Genomic DNA, 13,355 nt, shown 5'->3' with positions numbered 1-13,355 from the left:
GGAAATTGAATCAGTAGAAGTTTGGTTTGTAGACATGCTGCAGGATTTTTTTTGTTTGTCTCAAATTCTATTTCTTTGGCCTCGAGACAGTGCAGTTCAACTAAAACTGTGTTTGCTTGACACTACTTGTAAAATCAAATCAGTAAAGCACTGGTATTTTAGATGGCATAATTAATCATTCCCAAGAGTTACTAGGAAGTGACACTAGAGGACTATCAGTTGAATATAAGAAATAAAAATGCCTCTCAGAGGTATACATTCAAGTATAAGTTTTTTGAATACAATGAGATGATCTTAATAATTGGATAATGGTATCTGCAAGGCTTAGTCTAATGACTTATATCACGTAATGACTAATGTGTGCTGCCTTACCTCCTCCTCGTCGACAGGTTCTCATCGCTTTCACTCATAACCAAGACTCTGCTAGATCCCCCTTGGCTCGCTTCATGCATCACTTCAATCTGAACAAAAAACATATACAAAGCAAAAATACTTAGTTACTAATATTTTTGTTTAGAGAACTTTAATTCTTTACAAGAATAAAACATTATAGCCAATGTAGTACAGAACCAGTGTAGTAAGTCACTTGATAAGTAAGAATAATTTGCTTAGATGTGCAAGTTATAAATCAAAACTAACTTCTGTCTATTTTTCCAATTCTATTGACATTAGAGGTATTCTTAACTCCATGCAAAGTTATTCTTGGGTTCTTCCAGTATAAGAAGTGAATTTATCTCCTTAGGTAATCATAGGCATAAAGGTCTGTTCCTTAGGCTCTGACATACTGTTTTGTTTTTTTTTCCTGCCTGCAGCCAATGATGAAGACATTATTTTTAAAGACTTTTGAACAGCGCCAACCAGAGAAGTCTGGGAAATCTATCTTGTGCCTCTGAGAAATTTGTTGTCATATTGATAACAGTATTACATTATACAGCAAGTGCTCAGCACTGTACATGTGTGCAAACACCAGTCCTCTATTGTGAGACTGGAGTTTTGCATACTATTTTAATACTTATTAACATACTTCCTTGTCCAGTCTTACAGAGCTAAAACATTTCAAGTGTGTTCCAGGCAAATTTTAAGCAGGTTTTCTCTCCTTTTGCCTGTAGCTTTAATGCTACACACTATTTGGGCTTGCACAAAAGCAGAATATTTTAATTCAGTGAAACAAATCAGGTGGTGATCTGGCAGATAATCTAAACTCCATTGCAATCTTTAAGCCCTTAAGCATTTGAAGAACTGCTTCTAGAAGTTAATGGTGCCCTATGTTTATTCCATATAGACAAATTATTTATCTATCTTGATGATGATGTAATCCATTAATAAACTATTATAACAATCAACAATACATACGTGAGCAGAAATCTTAATGCTGGCATCAGAGTAACTTTAAAATTGCAATGTGGAGTGTAAAAAAGGCTTTGCAGAGAATTAACTTGTAAATATTTTTTTTTCTATTTTAAAAATAAGCATAGATATATAAACATATGTTTATATTATTTTGAATTCTCTTGCAGTACGGAATGTCCCCAGAACTTGGAGACTCCTACCTTAATTCCACCTTTAGTCTTCTTAATGCTTTTCTTTTTTGATAACTCTGCTTCAGAGATGGACTTTGGAGGACAAGTAATTTCTGCGGACCTCCTGTTGGTAGCTGAAGGAGTCAAAAAGAAAATAACATTAGAAAAATTGTGCTAAAAGTTGAAACCCTACTTCCAAATAAAAGCAGTGAGCAGTGTTCCTTTCACTTCATTGATAGTCTGACTTAGAGAACAGAATTGTAGTTGCTGCGGTGAAGGAGCAGCTGGCATCAGGGAATGGACTGTGGTGTTTGGTGCTCCACTGTGTCTCAAATTGGCATATACAGTTCAATGCTGTAATGACTGCTGCAGTTTTGCTTCCTCCTTGGCAACCGTCCTTAAAGTAGCACAAATAAATTTTAGCTAACTGCACCAGTGGTTGGATAATTTTCACTGTAACAGTTTTTAAGCTCATGGTTTGCTACTTGTTAGGTTTCACAAAGAAAGCACATTTTTGTTTTGGTAATAGTTTGATGAAGTACAATTATAAGGGACTGTTTCTCATGCAGTTTCATGACATGAGCAAGTCTGAAGAGAGTAAATATGCAAGTATTCAGCAAGTCACTGATCATGTATGCACTGACAGCGAATCTGAGGAAATGATTTCAGGCTATGCTGCCGTGTCAGGTTTGTTTGGCCTTGCAGGCTCTGAAAATTTACTGACAGCAAGTTGTCCAATGCTACTAGAAAATCATCCTTAACAAATTAACCTCTCATTGTAAGACTGCTATCCAAGGAAAAGTGTTAGAATGAACTAGGAGAAGGAGAATTGTATATTCGACTTGAATAGAAAATAATTTCTCAGTTATAGTTTGTATCTTTAGTTATACTAAATTGATAGTAAGTATACAATGTGTATTATTGTATTATGTAAGGACAAGGCAAACAGTGCTCCCTCCTCTTCTTAGTTGCTGAACCGATGTAGGAAAGCACGCATGTCATGGTAAAAACAATTACATAGACCAGGTGGAATGATGAAAGTAGCTGGGCTAGGCAGCAAAGAACAAAAACACTGCAATTCTGAGAAAACTCAGAAAACTATTTAACTGAATAAGAACTTTTCCAGAAGTAAAAGCTGGTGTTTTCAAATTCATCTAGTAACAGTTGTTCGTGAAACTGGGCTATAATAACTTTCTCTCTTTCTCTGGGAGAAATTGTGGATTGCTATTAAAAAGATGCTCCTTGATCCAGCAAATTACTCAGGACAGTCTTCTAGCTCAGTCATGGTTCATCAGTATGACACATTTCAGAAGGAAGAATGCAGGAAAAAAATCAACTGTAGCCATTTGTATTTTAGGTGAGGCAATTTGATTAAGGTTGTCACAGCAAAAAAGTACCCTCTTTTAATTTGACCCAGAAATGAAGACAAGAAGCAATCTGCTTTTGGTTATGCATCAGAGTATTTTTACATTATTGTCTGCTCTACGCACAGAGTGTGCTTCATGTCATTATATTTAAGTAGTTTTTGGAATAATTTAGAAAGAAACAGCCCAAATAACAGCCAATTATTATTGCGCTAATTGTTGCAGAACCAGAAATGGTTAACTGGGGAAATTCCCTTCTAAGATTCAGTACAGTTGGCTGTTTCAAGGTCAGAGAAAGCTGAACATAAAACTGCACACTCACCTACAGGAAGAACAAAGGCGCAGGAACAAGTACACCATCTAAGATCTGTGTGTTGTCAAGATGTTTCCATTTTACTGCTTTACTGTACTTTCCTGGATATTAGGTTAATAAAATCTAATTTTGAACTGGGTAATATTTTAAATTGTTTGATGCTGCTTTAAAAGTAAATATTGTTAAAGAGCATCGTACATAGAGTTAAATTTGTATTGCAAGGCTATTTACAATAATACAGGGTTTAGGTCTATTGCTTTCACTCACTTGGTGGACCACTCTGCTTCTCCTTTGATACTGCTTGCTTGTTTTTTATGAACAGGTTGCACGATAAATATGGAATTGCTGTTCCTATTAGAGCAAATGCAACTAACTCATCAGGTAGAAAGAGACAAATCATGCAGTCAAGGGTTATGACTTGTAGACAACAGTTCTAACACGTTCAAAGCCCTCTCAAATAAGTACTGTGCTTTCTATTCAGGTTGTGTGAATTTCCCAGCCGCATGCTTCCCCATCTGTTTCTTCTGTGGGAGAGTTTGTGCATTCTCACTGATCACCCACAGCAGAATCAAAGTCCTTCAGCAAGAACAGTCATGAAAATGACTAATCTGCCAAACTGTTCACAGGGGCTTGCAGCATGTGCTGTTCCACAGAAATGGTTTACTGGTGGTTTTCTATGCTGGTGATGACAAAACAGCATGCTAAGGCAACTAAAGAAACACCAGAGCATCTAAGATTCATTATCGAATGACTTGATACAGAAACTATTTTCCATTCTTAGGCAATATAATCTCTGCTTCTCTGCTCTAGCAATGTTGCTGTTGAGCCTCTTGAAAATCTGCCCATCTAGGAAGCATAGAGTGAGGCCCCCTGCAAGTGGAATATTATTCTGTAAGGAGACACACTGCTCAGCTTCCTCAGACTTGGCCCAATGTGATAGCAGCCTTACAGCCTCAAAATGGAAAGCATCTTTTCTTTTCTTTTATAGAAATATCTTAAACTGTAGAATGGAAGAAGAAGAACCAAGAACCATTAATGAAAATCACATTCATCATCTTTTCTGAGTCAGCTAATCTCTCTGCTGCTTCATTTCCCCTGTACCCATCCCCAGATTCTTGAAAGATATTGTCCTTTAATCCTCTATCCAGATGTTATTAGTTAGTGAGTGTTACACATTAGTGACTGTGAGGAATGCTGGAAGGGATCCAATGAGCAGTCACACACATTTAAATGGGGTGGAACCAGTTTAGTTTTTTTTTTATTTAAAAGACTGAAAAGCCTCCAGCTGTGTTCCCTTCATATGAATTTCATGTTCCAATTTGGCCTTCTAATATGCTTATAAGGGTGAGTCATGGATTTTGCACGTGATGTGCTGATGCAAATGATATTCTTTGCTTAATGAGCCAACAGAAATTTTGACTTCTCTGCTCCTGTACTTAACATTCATGCTACACACAAGAAATCCCTAGGTGAATATTTTATAGCATTTAGAAAAGATGCCAGAAGCAAAGCAACACATGCAATCCTAATTCTGCCCTTTTTCTGCTAAGGCATCTTGGTCCAACCATCAATGAGTATTTTGCATGTGTATTATTTTCTCTCTCCCTCCCTAAGGATCCTTGCCTCATTCAGTGTATAGAATCAAAACACTGAATTAATGAGCCTCAGTATTCCAGTTTGTCTGTATTTCTCACTGGGGGCCCCGAGCCTTAATCTCCATGCAATATATCAGTCTCTGCTCTGAAAATATATATGCATATTTTTTAAAATAGTCCTTTTTACAATTCATGTGCTTCACAAATATCCACTAAGCTTTTTTCACAACACTTCTCAGAAATAACAAGTATATTATCAACTACACCAAGATCTGAGTGCTATAGCTAAAGATCAAAGGAGATGAGACTAATTTGGAAGACCAACTTGACATTCTTAAAATGGAACTTTCAGATTATTAAAGATTATATGCCGTTTAATATGTTCAAGAGCATATGCCCTGCCCAGCAATTCTGATTTCAGTCTTTTATTGTCCTTTCAATGTAGACCTTTTTATGTAGTGGCACTAGTTAGTAAAATTTGGTGGTTTTGTTTTTACTAAGTTAACACCCACATGAGTTTTTTTTACAGTGTTGAAACCTTTACATTTACTGCACCAGCTTCTCTCCCCCTCATGTCAGAGAGAGTAAAAGCAACAAAAAATAGTCACAAATGAAAAAAAATCCAACCCACCGTGATAGTTTTTGGTTCTCTCCTTTGCTCCCACTAGGTATGTGACTGGAAGTACAGATGGAAAGCAGTCATAAACGCACTGCTGTGTTGCACAGAGAGAGAAAGGGAGACAGCGACAGCCCTGCTTAGAGCTTAAGTTGCAACAAGATGATACGCTAAGGAAACAAGCAGTGCAGAAGGAAAAGAAACACATTTTATCTCTGAGTGCCATACATTTTGGCTGACACCAAAGGAAATGAGCTGAACTGTGGCAAGTTCATAATGAACATGTATGAGCTGAGAAGTTTTTTTTTTTTTTTTTTTCCCCAAGTGCATAAAACTCTGCCAAATCCAAAAGAAGTTTGGATTTTTGAATGTTTCAGCTGTGGCCACAGGGTAACTAAAACAAAGGAGTTTTTAGCCTTCTTCACTGAGACAGCTGAATCATTTCTATTTTTCCAAGAAAATGTCAGGCTGAATAAGAGAGCCTTGAGGAAAATTTCATTCCAAAGAATTGAAAATTGGAAGAATTAAAAATGAATGAAAAGGCAGAAATGCTAACTACAGTCAACCCTAATAATTTATATTATAGTTGATGTTAAAGGTCCCTTCCAACCCTAACCATTCTTTGCTACTGTGATACTATCTTTGAGGCTTCGTGGCATATCCCACTGTGCCTGACATCCTACTGGCAACACTAGTCTGGATGGCGTGACTTTGTGAATCTATTCCAGTTCACTCCCCACAGGGAGCTTTGTACAGAAATGCAGTCCACAAACAGGTAGCCAAAATGATGCTGTCAGCAGTAAACTTGAGCAAAGGCATTTCTCTGAAGTGCCACATCTTTCCTTCCAACACCAAAAGGGACAAGTTGAGCCATTAGCAGTACTCATGCAGGCTTCCATTGGTAATACACAGACATTTTTTTGAAGTTACATGTCATACATACTACTAAAAAATTTCAAGGCATTTATTATAAAAGGGTCTGTAGAATTTTCAACTTTTCTAAGTTGATCTATGAATAATATTTAAGCATATTCTCATAGATAAAACTAGCACCAAGTCAAACTGGTACAGACTTGAAGTTGTTGAGCATCTTCATTCCAGTACTAGTTTTCCAGCACTGAACATGTCTGTCGCTGCAAAATTCACAATTTCATTTGTGAAACCTAAATGAAATTAATTTAAAGTTTTGCCTCAGAATTTCCAGACCCATAGAAAAGCACTGGGGACAATCTGGGTTGAGGGGGAGTTCAGGCAGCTCTGAGCTGCCTTTCTGTGGACCTTCATTAAGCTAAGACTCTACCAATAGTCACCAGAGAACATAAGGGCATTGTTACAAGGAACTGTTGCAGTCATTTCCCTGATAGAAGTCTGCCCTTTTTCTTCTATCAGTTCTGCCTGTGTCACCTACACGTATGCACAGGTAAAATGAAATGTGCCACAGTTACATTACCAGAGTATTTCATGCTTAAGCATTCATATCTTTTAAGATTTTTTTTCCCCATCAGCATACTGAACTGGCTTGAATTTTCCCTACCACCCCTTGTTAGGGAAATAGAGAGTCAGCAAATAAAAACAAAACTAAACTAAACGTATTCTGGAATGAATACAACTTCTTTCCTTTCACAGACAACTATTGCAGTTCTGCTGTGGCATTGTTGCATCTGCTGCCTAGGGACAAAAGCCTCTCTTTCATGCTTTCTATTTCTGTTGACTACATTTTACTGTCTTTGCCTGCCTTTCTATTTACTGAGCCTAGAAACGTGGTTGTTTCCTGTTACCATATTCTATTTTGCAAATTTTTAGAGATGTTCAGGCACGTTCCAGGTAACAAATAACAACGAGTTACAATAACTGATTCAAGAAGTTGCTCTTAGCCTCTCATGTTTGCATGATGATTCTCCATAAATTCTACCCATATAGAAATGCTGACTCTGTGTTGCTCCCATGTATGTGAAGAAGGGGCACAGAGGAAATCCCAACAGAGGGTAGCTTCAAGAAGAACAGAATATCATAGCCTCATTTTCAAGGCTTGGAGTAGGACTCAGTGTCCTCATTTCTATTCTCAGCCACATCTCAGACTCAGACTGTGAAACCCCTTGGTGAATCACTTGCTTTATTTAAGTTTCAGTTTTCTTTCTGCAAAAGAGAGGTGAAAATACATACCAGCCGCACAGCATTTGCAAAGTGCTTTGGCATTCTGAGGGAAGGAGCAAATTCAAAGAATGATGCTTTGTAATGGACCATTGGATAAGACCCAAAGGATGCCATTAAACACTACATGTAAACATATATATACACTGCTCATAGCACTTAAAGTAACCATTTCTACAGTTTACCATGGGACTTAAAAAAGTCAGAGACTCTGAAGAGTTATTCTACATCAATCAGTCTTCTAGCAGAAGACTCCCTGTTAAAAAGCCCTTGGTTAAAGGCACATGCTAACCTGAAAATGGGAAACTTTCTGTAAGTTCCAAGAAGCAGCAATGTTCAACTCCTAATTACTAAAGATCAATACTAGAAAGTGAATAAATGGGTATGCAGAGGAGATAACGTTACTGTATGAGAATTGTAAAAGTTATCTGCATGCTTACTTCACATACTTGCAGTGACTTACCTGGTTTGCATTTTCAGTGAAGGATTAGCAATATATGACAATAAGAAACCGTACAGAAAAATGCTCTGCAGATGAGGCCTAAGAGCAGCCCGATTTTTTTTTTAATCATTCTTGTTTGTATGCTTGCAGTGATAAATTATTTCACATTCATTTTTAACTTCTGGGCCTACAAAGTTGACACTGAACATCAGGTGCAAGTTTTCATTCTGATGAAAAATGTTAAGCATGACCATGCATAAAAAAACCCCTAACACTACTGAGTATCTGAATGCAGATATTAATGGCCCACCTACTCCTGCTGGTCTGGTAGTCTTTGGTGATGCTCGTTTTGGGGAAGATTCAGGATGTGGGGCAACAGGTTGCACTGGACGGGTCTGTTTGGCTGCTAGCTTCTTCAGACTCACTTGCCTCTTGTCAAACATTTCTTGTACATCTTCTAGCTTTTGTAAAATCCTTTGGGCGTTGGCCTAGGCAAAGAAAAGGCAAACAGTAGATGGTTGTAAGTGCTGGACAAAGCAAATTAAGATGGGACTTGGGTTACTCAGACTAGGTGTATTAGAGCTAAAGATAATGCAACCCAGCCCACGTACTTTGCATAGATCTGTTTCATCAAGTAGGGCATCATGAGTCATGCAATTTTCTGGCACTACCCTGAAAAAGTGTATGTTATTCTAGAGCTGCTCATATGAGTAAAACCTCTTGCCCCACGTGCTCACCTCTGTGCCCTTCCGCTGTGGGGAAAGAGTCACATTTGTGCAGACTCATACAGCCCAGTAGTCTCTCACATGCAATACAACCACTGTTTTGTGAGTGCATGCATGTTTGAGGTGTTTTACCTTTATTTCAGGTGTGAGAATCGTGTCAAACTGATTGTAGAACTCCTTTGGGTTAGAGAGTTGGTGCTCCTTTGCTGTTGCCAGGAACTTCTCTATTTCAACGAGTGCAGTTTCAGCTCCCTCTTGTGACTGGCACTTGTCCACAGCTTGGGAAGCTAAGAGGTAGATTCCAGCTTCACACCATTGGCTTGCCTTTAAAGAAAAATGGGACAATAAGGACTCCACTGTCACTGAAAGTCCACGTTGTGAAGCGCCACTTCTATCACCCCATGAAATACAGATTTACACTAATGTATCACTAACTGATGTTACTTCCTAGCATGCAACAGGTCCTGTCCATAACACACCCCACCAAAGAGACATAAAACACTAGCAAATTAAATTCACCTCTCATGGGATAGATGGTACAGTAACACAAAACAATAATATTCTGAGCAAGGCAGAAGAATGCTACTGCAGTTGCTGCAAATCAAATCTTTCTGCCGTACAACCTCATTTCAGTGTTTAATCACATAGTTATCCAAAAACAAACATAAATATTTAAACTATATGAAAATTCTTTAAAACTTCTTAGGCCCATTAAACTCAGGTAAAAATACTCCAAAGCAGGTTTTCAGAATAATTTCTGGTAATTCCTTTAAGGAATTAGCATGCAGACATTCTCAGAGCATCTAGCTTTCTATTCTAGTTTGATCCTATAAATGAATGAAAATGATGAAAAACAAAAGAACAGGCAGTAAGCTGTTTATTTTTCAGCATCAGAATGTGCTTGTTTCTCATTTCAAATTTAGCCCGATCTCAATTCTGTTTTTTAGTTTCATACTCTGCTTTTCATGATCTTAAGACAATAATTACAGGAAATGTCTGCTATGGTTTTTATATCAATGGTTTCTGAATGAAATAGAGAAAAAAAAAGAGTAAATCTTTGTCCACTTCATCTAAGTTGCCTATACTCATAAGAAGATTTTTTTTCAGTAGAGCCTTCAGTAAGGCTATACTCCAAAAAGACTCACTCACCTTATCTAATTGCTTATGCAGCTCAAGAGACTTCCCCAAAATATCATACTTTTTCTTGGTCTCATTAGTAAAGTCATCGCAAATACGCCTGAGTTCAACACACTTTGGTCTAATGGAGTCAACTGCATAATGGTTGTTTTGGATGAGCTGTTCTCCATGGAGAGCTAGAGTTTGGGCTTTCTCCAAAGGTTCCTGTGAATTTAATGAGAATCAATTAAAAGTTACATCTTAAAAGGAGATGTGTAGGTAAAGGCAATGCACCTCTGTAATTCATGTTGTAGCTTGGAGCTAACAGTTTGGGATATTCAACTAGCTGATTGCTTTTAAATTTGCACTGAAGATCAATTTAACTGTTAGCATTATTTCTTTCCACTGTTCATTCTGCCTCCACAAACTACATTCAGAGATGAGTATCTAAACAGCCTTAAAATCATACAGAGCATACATCTACACAAAAATATTCCATTGCATGCTTAACCCAAGTTGAGAGTTAGTAAAGCAGCACAATATAGACAATCAACCAGAGCAAAGTCCTACAATGAATCACATTATCTCAGGCTGTGTGGGCTGAGCACGTATCTGAAGAGCTATGGGTTATAAATTCTCAAAGGAGCAGGCATCTTCACAGAGGAGCAGAAGATAACAGGCATGTGTGGCAACTTTTTAAACCACAGCTCATAAATGTGAAGTTTCCTAGCCTTTTCCAGGGCAAAGTCAATCAGAATGAGTTTAAGCAATTTGTGGTACTGAAATACTTTCTCTCCTCAGCTATTAATTATCAGCTCTTTGCTGAATACTTTCAAATACAGATGGACTTCTTCCATTTCATAGAAAAAATTCAAACTACATCAGCTATTGTTGGTTATTTGCTTCATCTGAGTACAAACACTGTCTGTTAATGCCATGAATGTCAGAGGAAAATATTAAGTGCTTTAATAGGTATGCTGCAGACAGATCCTCACTGAAAAAAAAAAACCCAACAAAAATACCTAACTGCAGTAGTTTCATGCCTAAACCAGAAAGTGTTACATATTCCTTCTCACATACTGAGGACACTAATATATATATGTGGTGTTGTTTTTCTCCACTAAGTTCCCAATAATCCAAAAAACTATTTTTTTCCACTCACTAATTGATAGATATGTAATGCTTTTGTTTTTCTTTGATTTGAATATAGATTTTGGAAAATTCTTCAGATCCTTCCAAGTAAAATTCTTAAGCTTAGTCACTATATGATGAAATTAGAGGTGGCTAACAGGGCAAAAAGGTACGTGATGTATGTGATGTGGACAATGGAAGGGAAATGTATGTTGTTATAACTTAAATTTCTTTAGGCGTCTACAGAAGAGATGGGCAAAGATCACAGTATCCCTAAATTTTAATACTATGCTTAAAAATATCATAATCAGCTTTTGCATATGTTCACGTGCATCCTTTTCTGATTTGGCTTATTCATTCAATCCTTTCTAATAATACTAAAAGTAATGCATATCATAGGTGATGGAATAACAAAGTCCAAATGTCAGGAAAAGAAAGGGATATATCAGAAGGTATGAGTGTTCCTGAAATTGCTATGAGCTTGAATAAAATAGTCTTAAAAGGTATCTGACCAAGGGAATTTGTTAAGTCTCATAAGCTTTTTCGATTCCAGAGATGGCCCTAACTTTTTGTGATTTTGAACTCAGATATTTCAACCGATTTTAGTTTTCCAGGTAACAAACCAGAACTACTGAATTTGAACAACCTTGGATTCTGGAAATTAGGATCTGAATTTTGCAATTAGAAATAGTGACCCATGAAAAGAGCGTAAGTGTGATATAAGGATAGTGACAGAGAAACATCTAGATAATCATGTCTGGAGCAGCTAGAACACTATATTGAACACAAACCTGCCCTTTTTCTTCCAGTTGCTTCTGTTCCCTTAGGAGGTGTTCTACTCGAGTCACACTGTCTCCAACGTCAGAAAAACCTGCTTGTGCTTCCATGAGATTATCCAATGTTAATTTTACCTAAAACAAACAAAAATAATAATTAAAAAAAAAAAAGAAAAACAACAAAGCATAGATATCACAAGACACTCAAAATCAGAACAAATCTATGACTTCTAAACATCCACCCCCATCTTTCACAGGAGTCCGCATCTCAAGTTTAGTTTTTCAATCCCTTTCAAAATGGTACAGCTGAAGAATGAGGAACCAACCAAATAATTCTCTAAAGAGCTGCCCCCGTTTTTTGGATTTATTTAGGCCCAAACAGTTCTGAAGATCTATGACTCTGGAATCTGTCTTACTGTATTATTCCATCCTCTGCATTCATGGTTGGGCTTTCCATTTTTGTTTTCCACTGATTTAGTAGGGTTGGGTGCTTAGCCTCACAGAAGAAATGATACTTGGTAACATCACACATAAACACACAATGATTTATCATGAAGTTTGTGTTTCACATTTTGGCCTAAATGGCTGGCACTTTCTCCACTGCTCTTTATTGAAATGTTGTAAGAGATTAAATTATTACCAAGAATTTCACTTTTGAATATGCATTTTATTTTATAATGAATGGCTTCTCTCCTGACCTCTTTTTTAGAATGCCATTTTACTTTAAGTATGGGCAAGGTTTCACCATATTTACCAAAGACTAGATACAACCAGCCAATGACTTACTTCTCTAAAATCATGTTCAAAGTGTCGAAGCTGCAAGCATTGTTCTAGTTTTAGGTGATGCTTGGTCCAAAATTGATCAAAAGCCTTTTCTGTTTCATCCAACTGAGCCAACAACCTATTAAGAAATTAGAATGAAAACCAATTATTTTTTATGGTTAATTTCTTTTATCTTACATCAATTAATGGCAAAAAGCACAATTTGGAGATGGTGGTAAACCTATGCCTACAGAAGATTCAGAACAATGTTCGATGTCAATTTTCCCTTGAGAAAAAGGGAACAAAAACTGAAGTAGAATAGACAGGACTGTGATGATGACAGATAACTATATGGATCTACTGTGGCAGTTCTAGTCCCTCCTCCTGACCTGCAACAGGAATACGAACCTGCTCCACGTGCTGGCAGCTAGAGACAGCTGTCTCTCCCCAGCTTTCACCTAAATGTTCAAAGATAATTAGCTCCGGGCTAATACAGATTGAATACAATGCAATTGTTTATTTAAAGAATGCTTAAAGCAGAACTCTACAAGTTGTTTATTTTCTTTACCCATCAGAACTACGCAACAACTGAATCATTTTTCCTTGTCCATCTCTCCTAAACACAATGGATTAGAAGCTCATAATGCCTCCCATTGACAGTGTTTCACTTCATGTAAATAATGAAACATTTGTTCACAAAGAAATCAGTATCAAGTGAAGTGCTCAACAGCACACTAGTGAGTCATTCTCACAGTCTCTCAATGATCTATTATGTATATTACAAAGTAGAGCAGTTTAAATAGGAAGAGAAGAGGAAAAAAATGAAAAAAATATTCTTCTCTGA

At 37.1% G+C, this 13,355-nt stretch overlaps 1 protein-coding gene across 16 annotated transcripts in view; it reads right to left on the bottom strand.

Moving 5' to 3' along the window:
- MCF2L2 (MCF.2 cell line derived transforming sequence-like 2) overlaps positions 1 to 13,355 on the bottom strand; it is a 155,438-nt gene that overhangs the window by 71,532 nt on the left and 70,551 nt on the right. For all 16 annotated transcript variants that reach the window (XR_006930980.1, XR_005862148.2, XR_001468035.4 and 13 more), the window contains 7 exons: positions 12,536 to 12,650; positions 11,765 to 11,884; positions 9,876 to 10,067; positions 8,859 to 9,050; positions 8,312 to 8,489; positions 1,551 to 1,654; positions 373 to 461 (listed from right to left, as the gene is read on the bottom strand). Coding sequence is in view for 13 of the 16 variants with exons in the window: in XM_025153435.3 (XP_025009203.1) it covers positions 373 to 461; positions 1,551 to 1,654; positions 8,312 to 8,489; positions 8,859 to 9,050; positions 9,876 to 10,067; positions 11,765 to 11,884; positions 12,536 to 12,650 (990 nt within the window). In the remaining 3 variants the exon portion in view is untranslated. The remainder of the gene's footprint in view (positions 1 to 372; positions 462 to 1,550; positions 1,655 to 8,311; positions 8,490 to 8,858; positions 9,051 to 9,875; positions 10,068 to 11,764; positions 11,885 to 12,535; positions 12,651 to 13,355) is intronic.

The sequence above is a fragment of the Gallus gallus genome, chromosome 9 (assembly GCF_016699485.2).
Source record: "Gallus gallus isolate bGalGal1 chromosome 9, bGalGal1.mat.broiler.GRCg7b, whole genome shotgun sequence".
Taxonomy (NCBI): Eukaryota; Metazoa; Chordata; class Aves; order Galliformes; family Phasianidae; genus Gallus; species Gallus gallus.
Note: the sequence above shows the minus strand (reverse complement) of the source record. Positions and strands in the feature narration are given on the sequence as shown.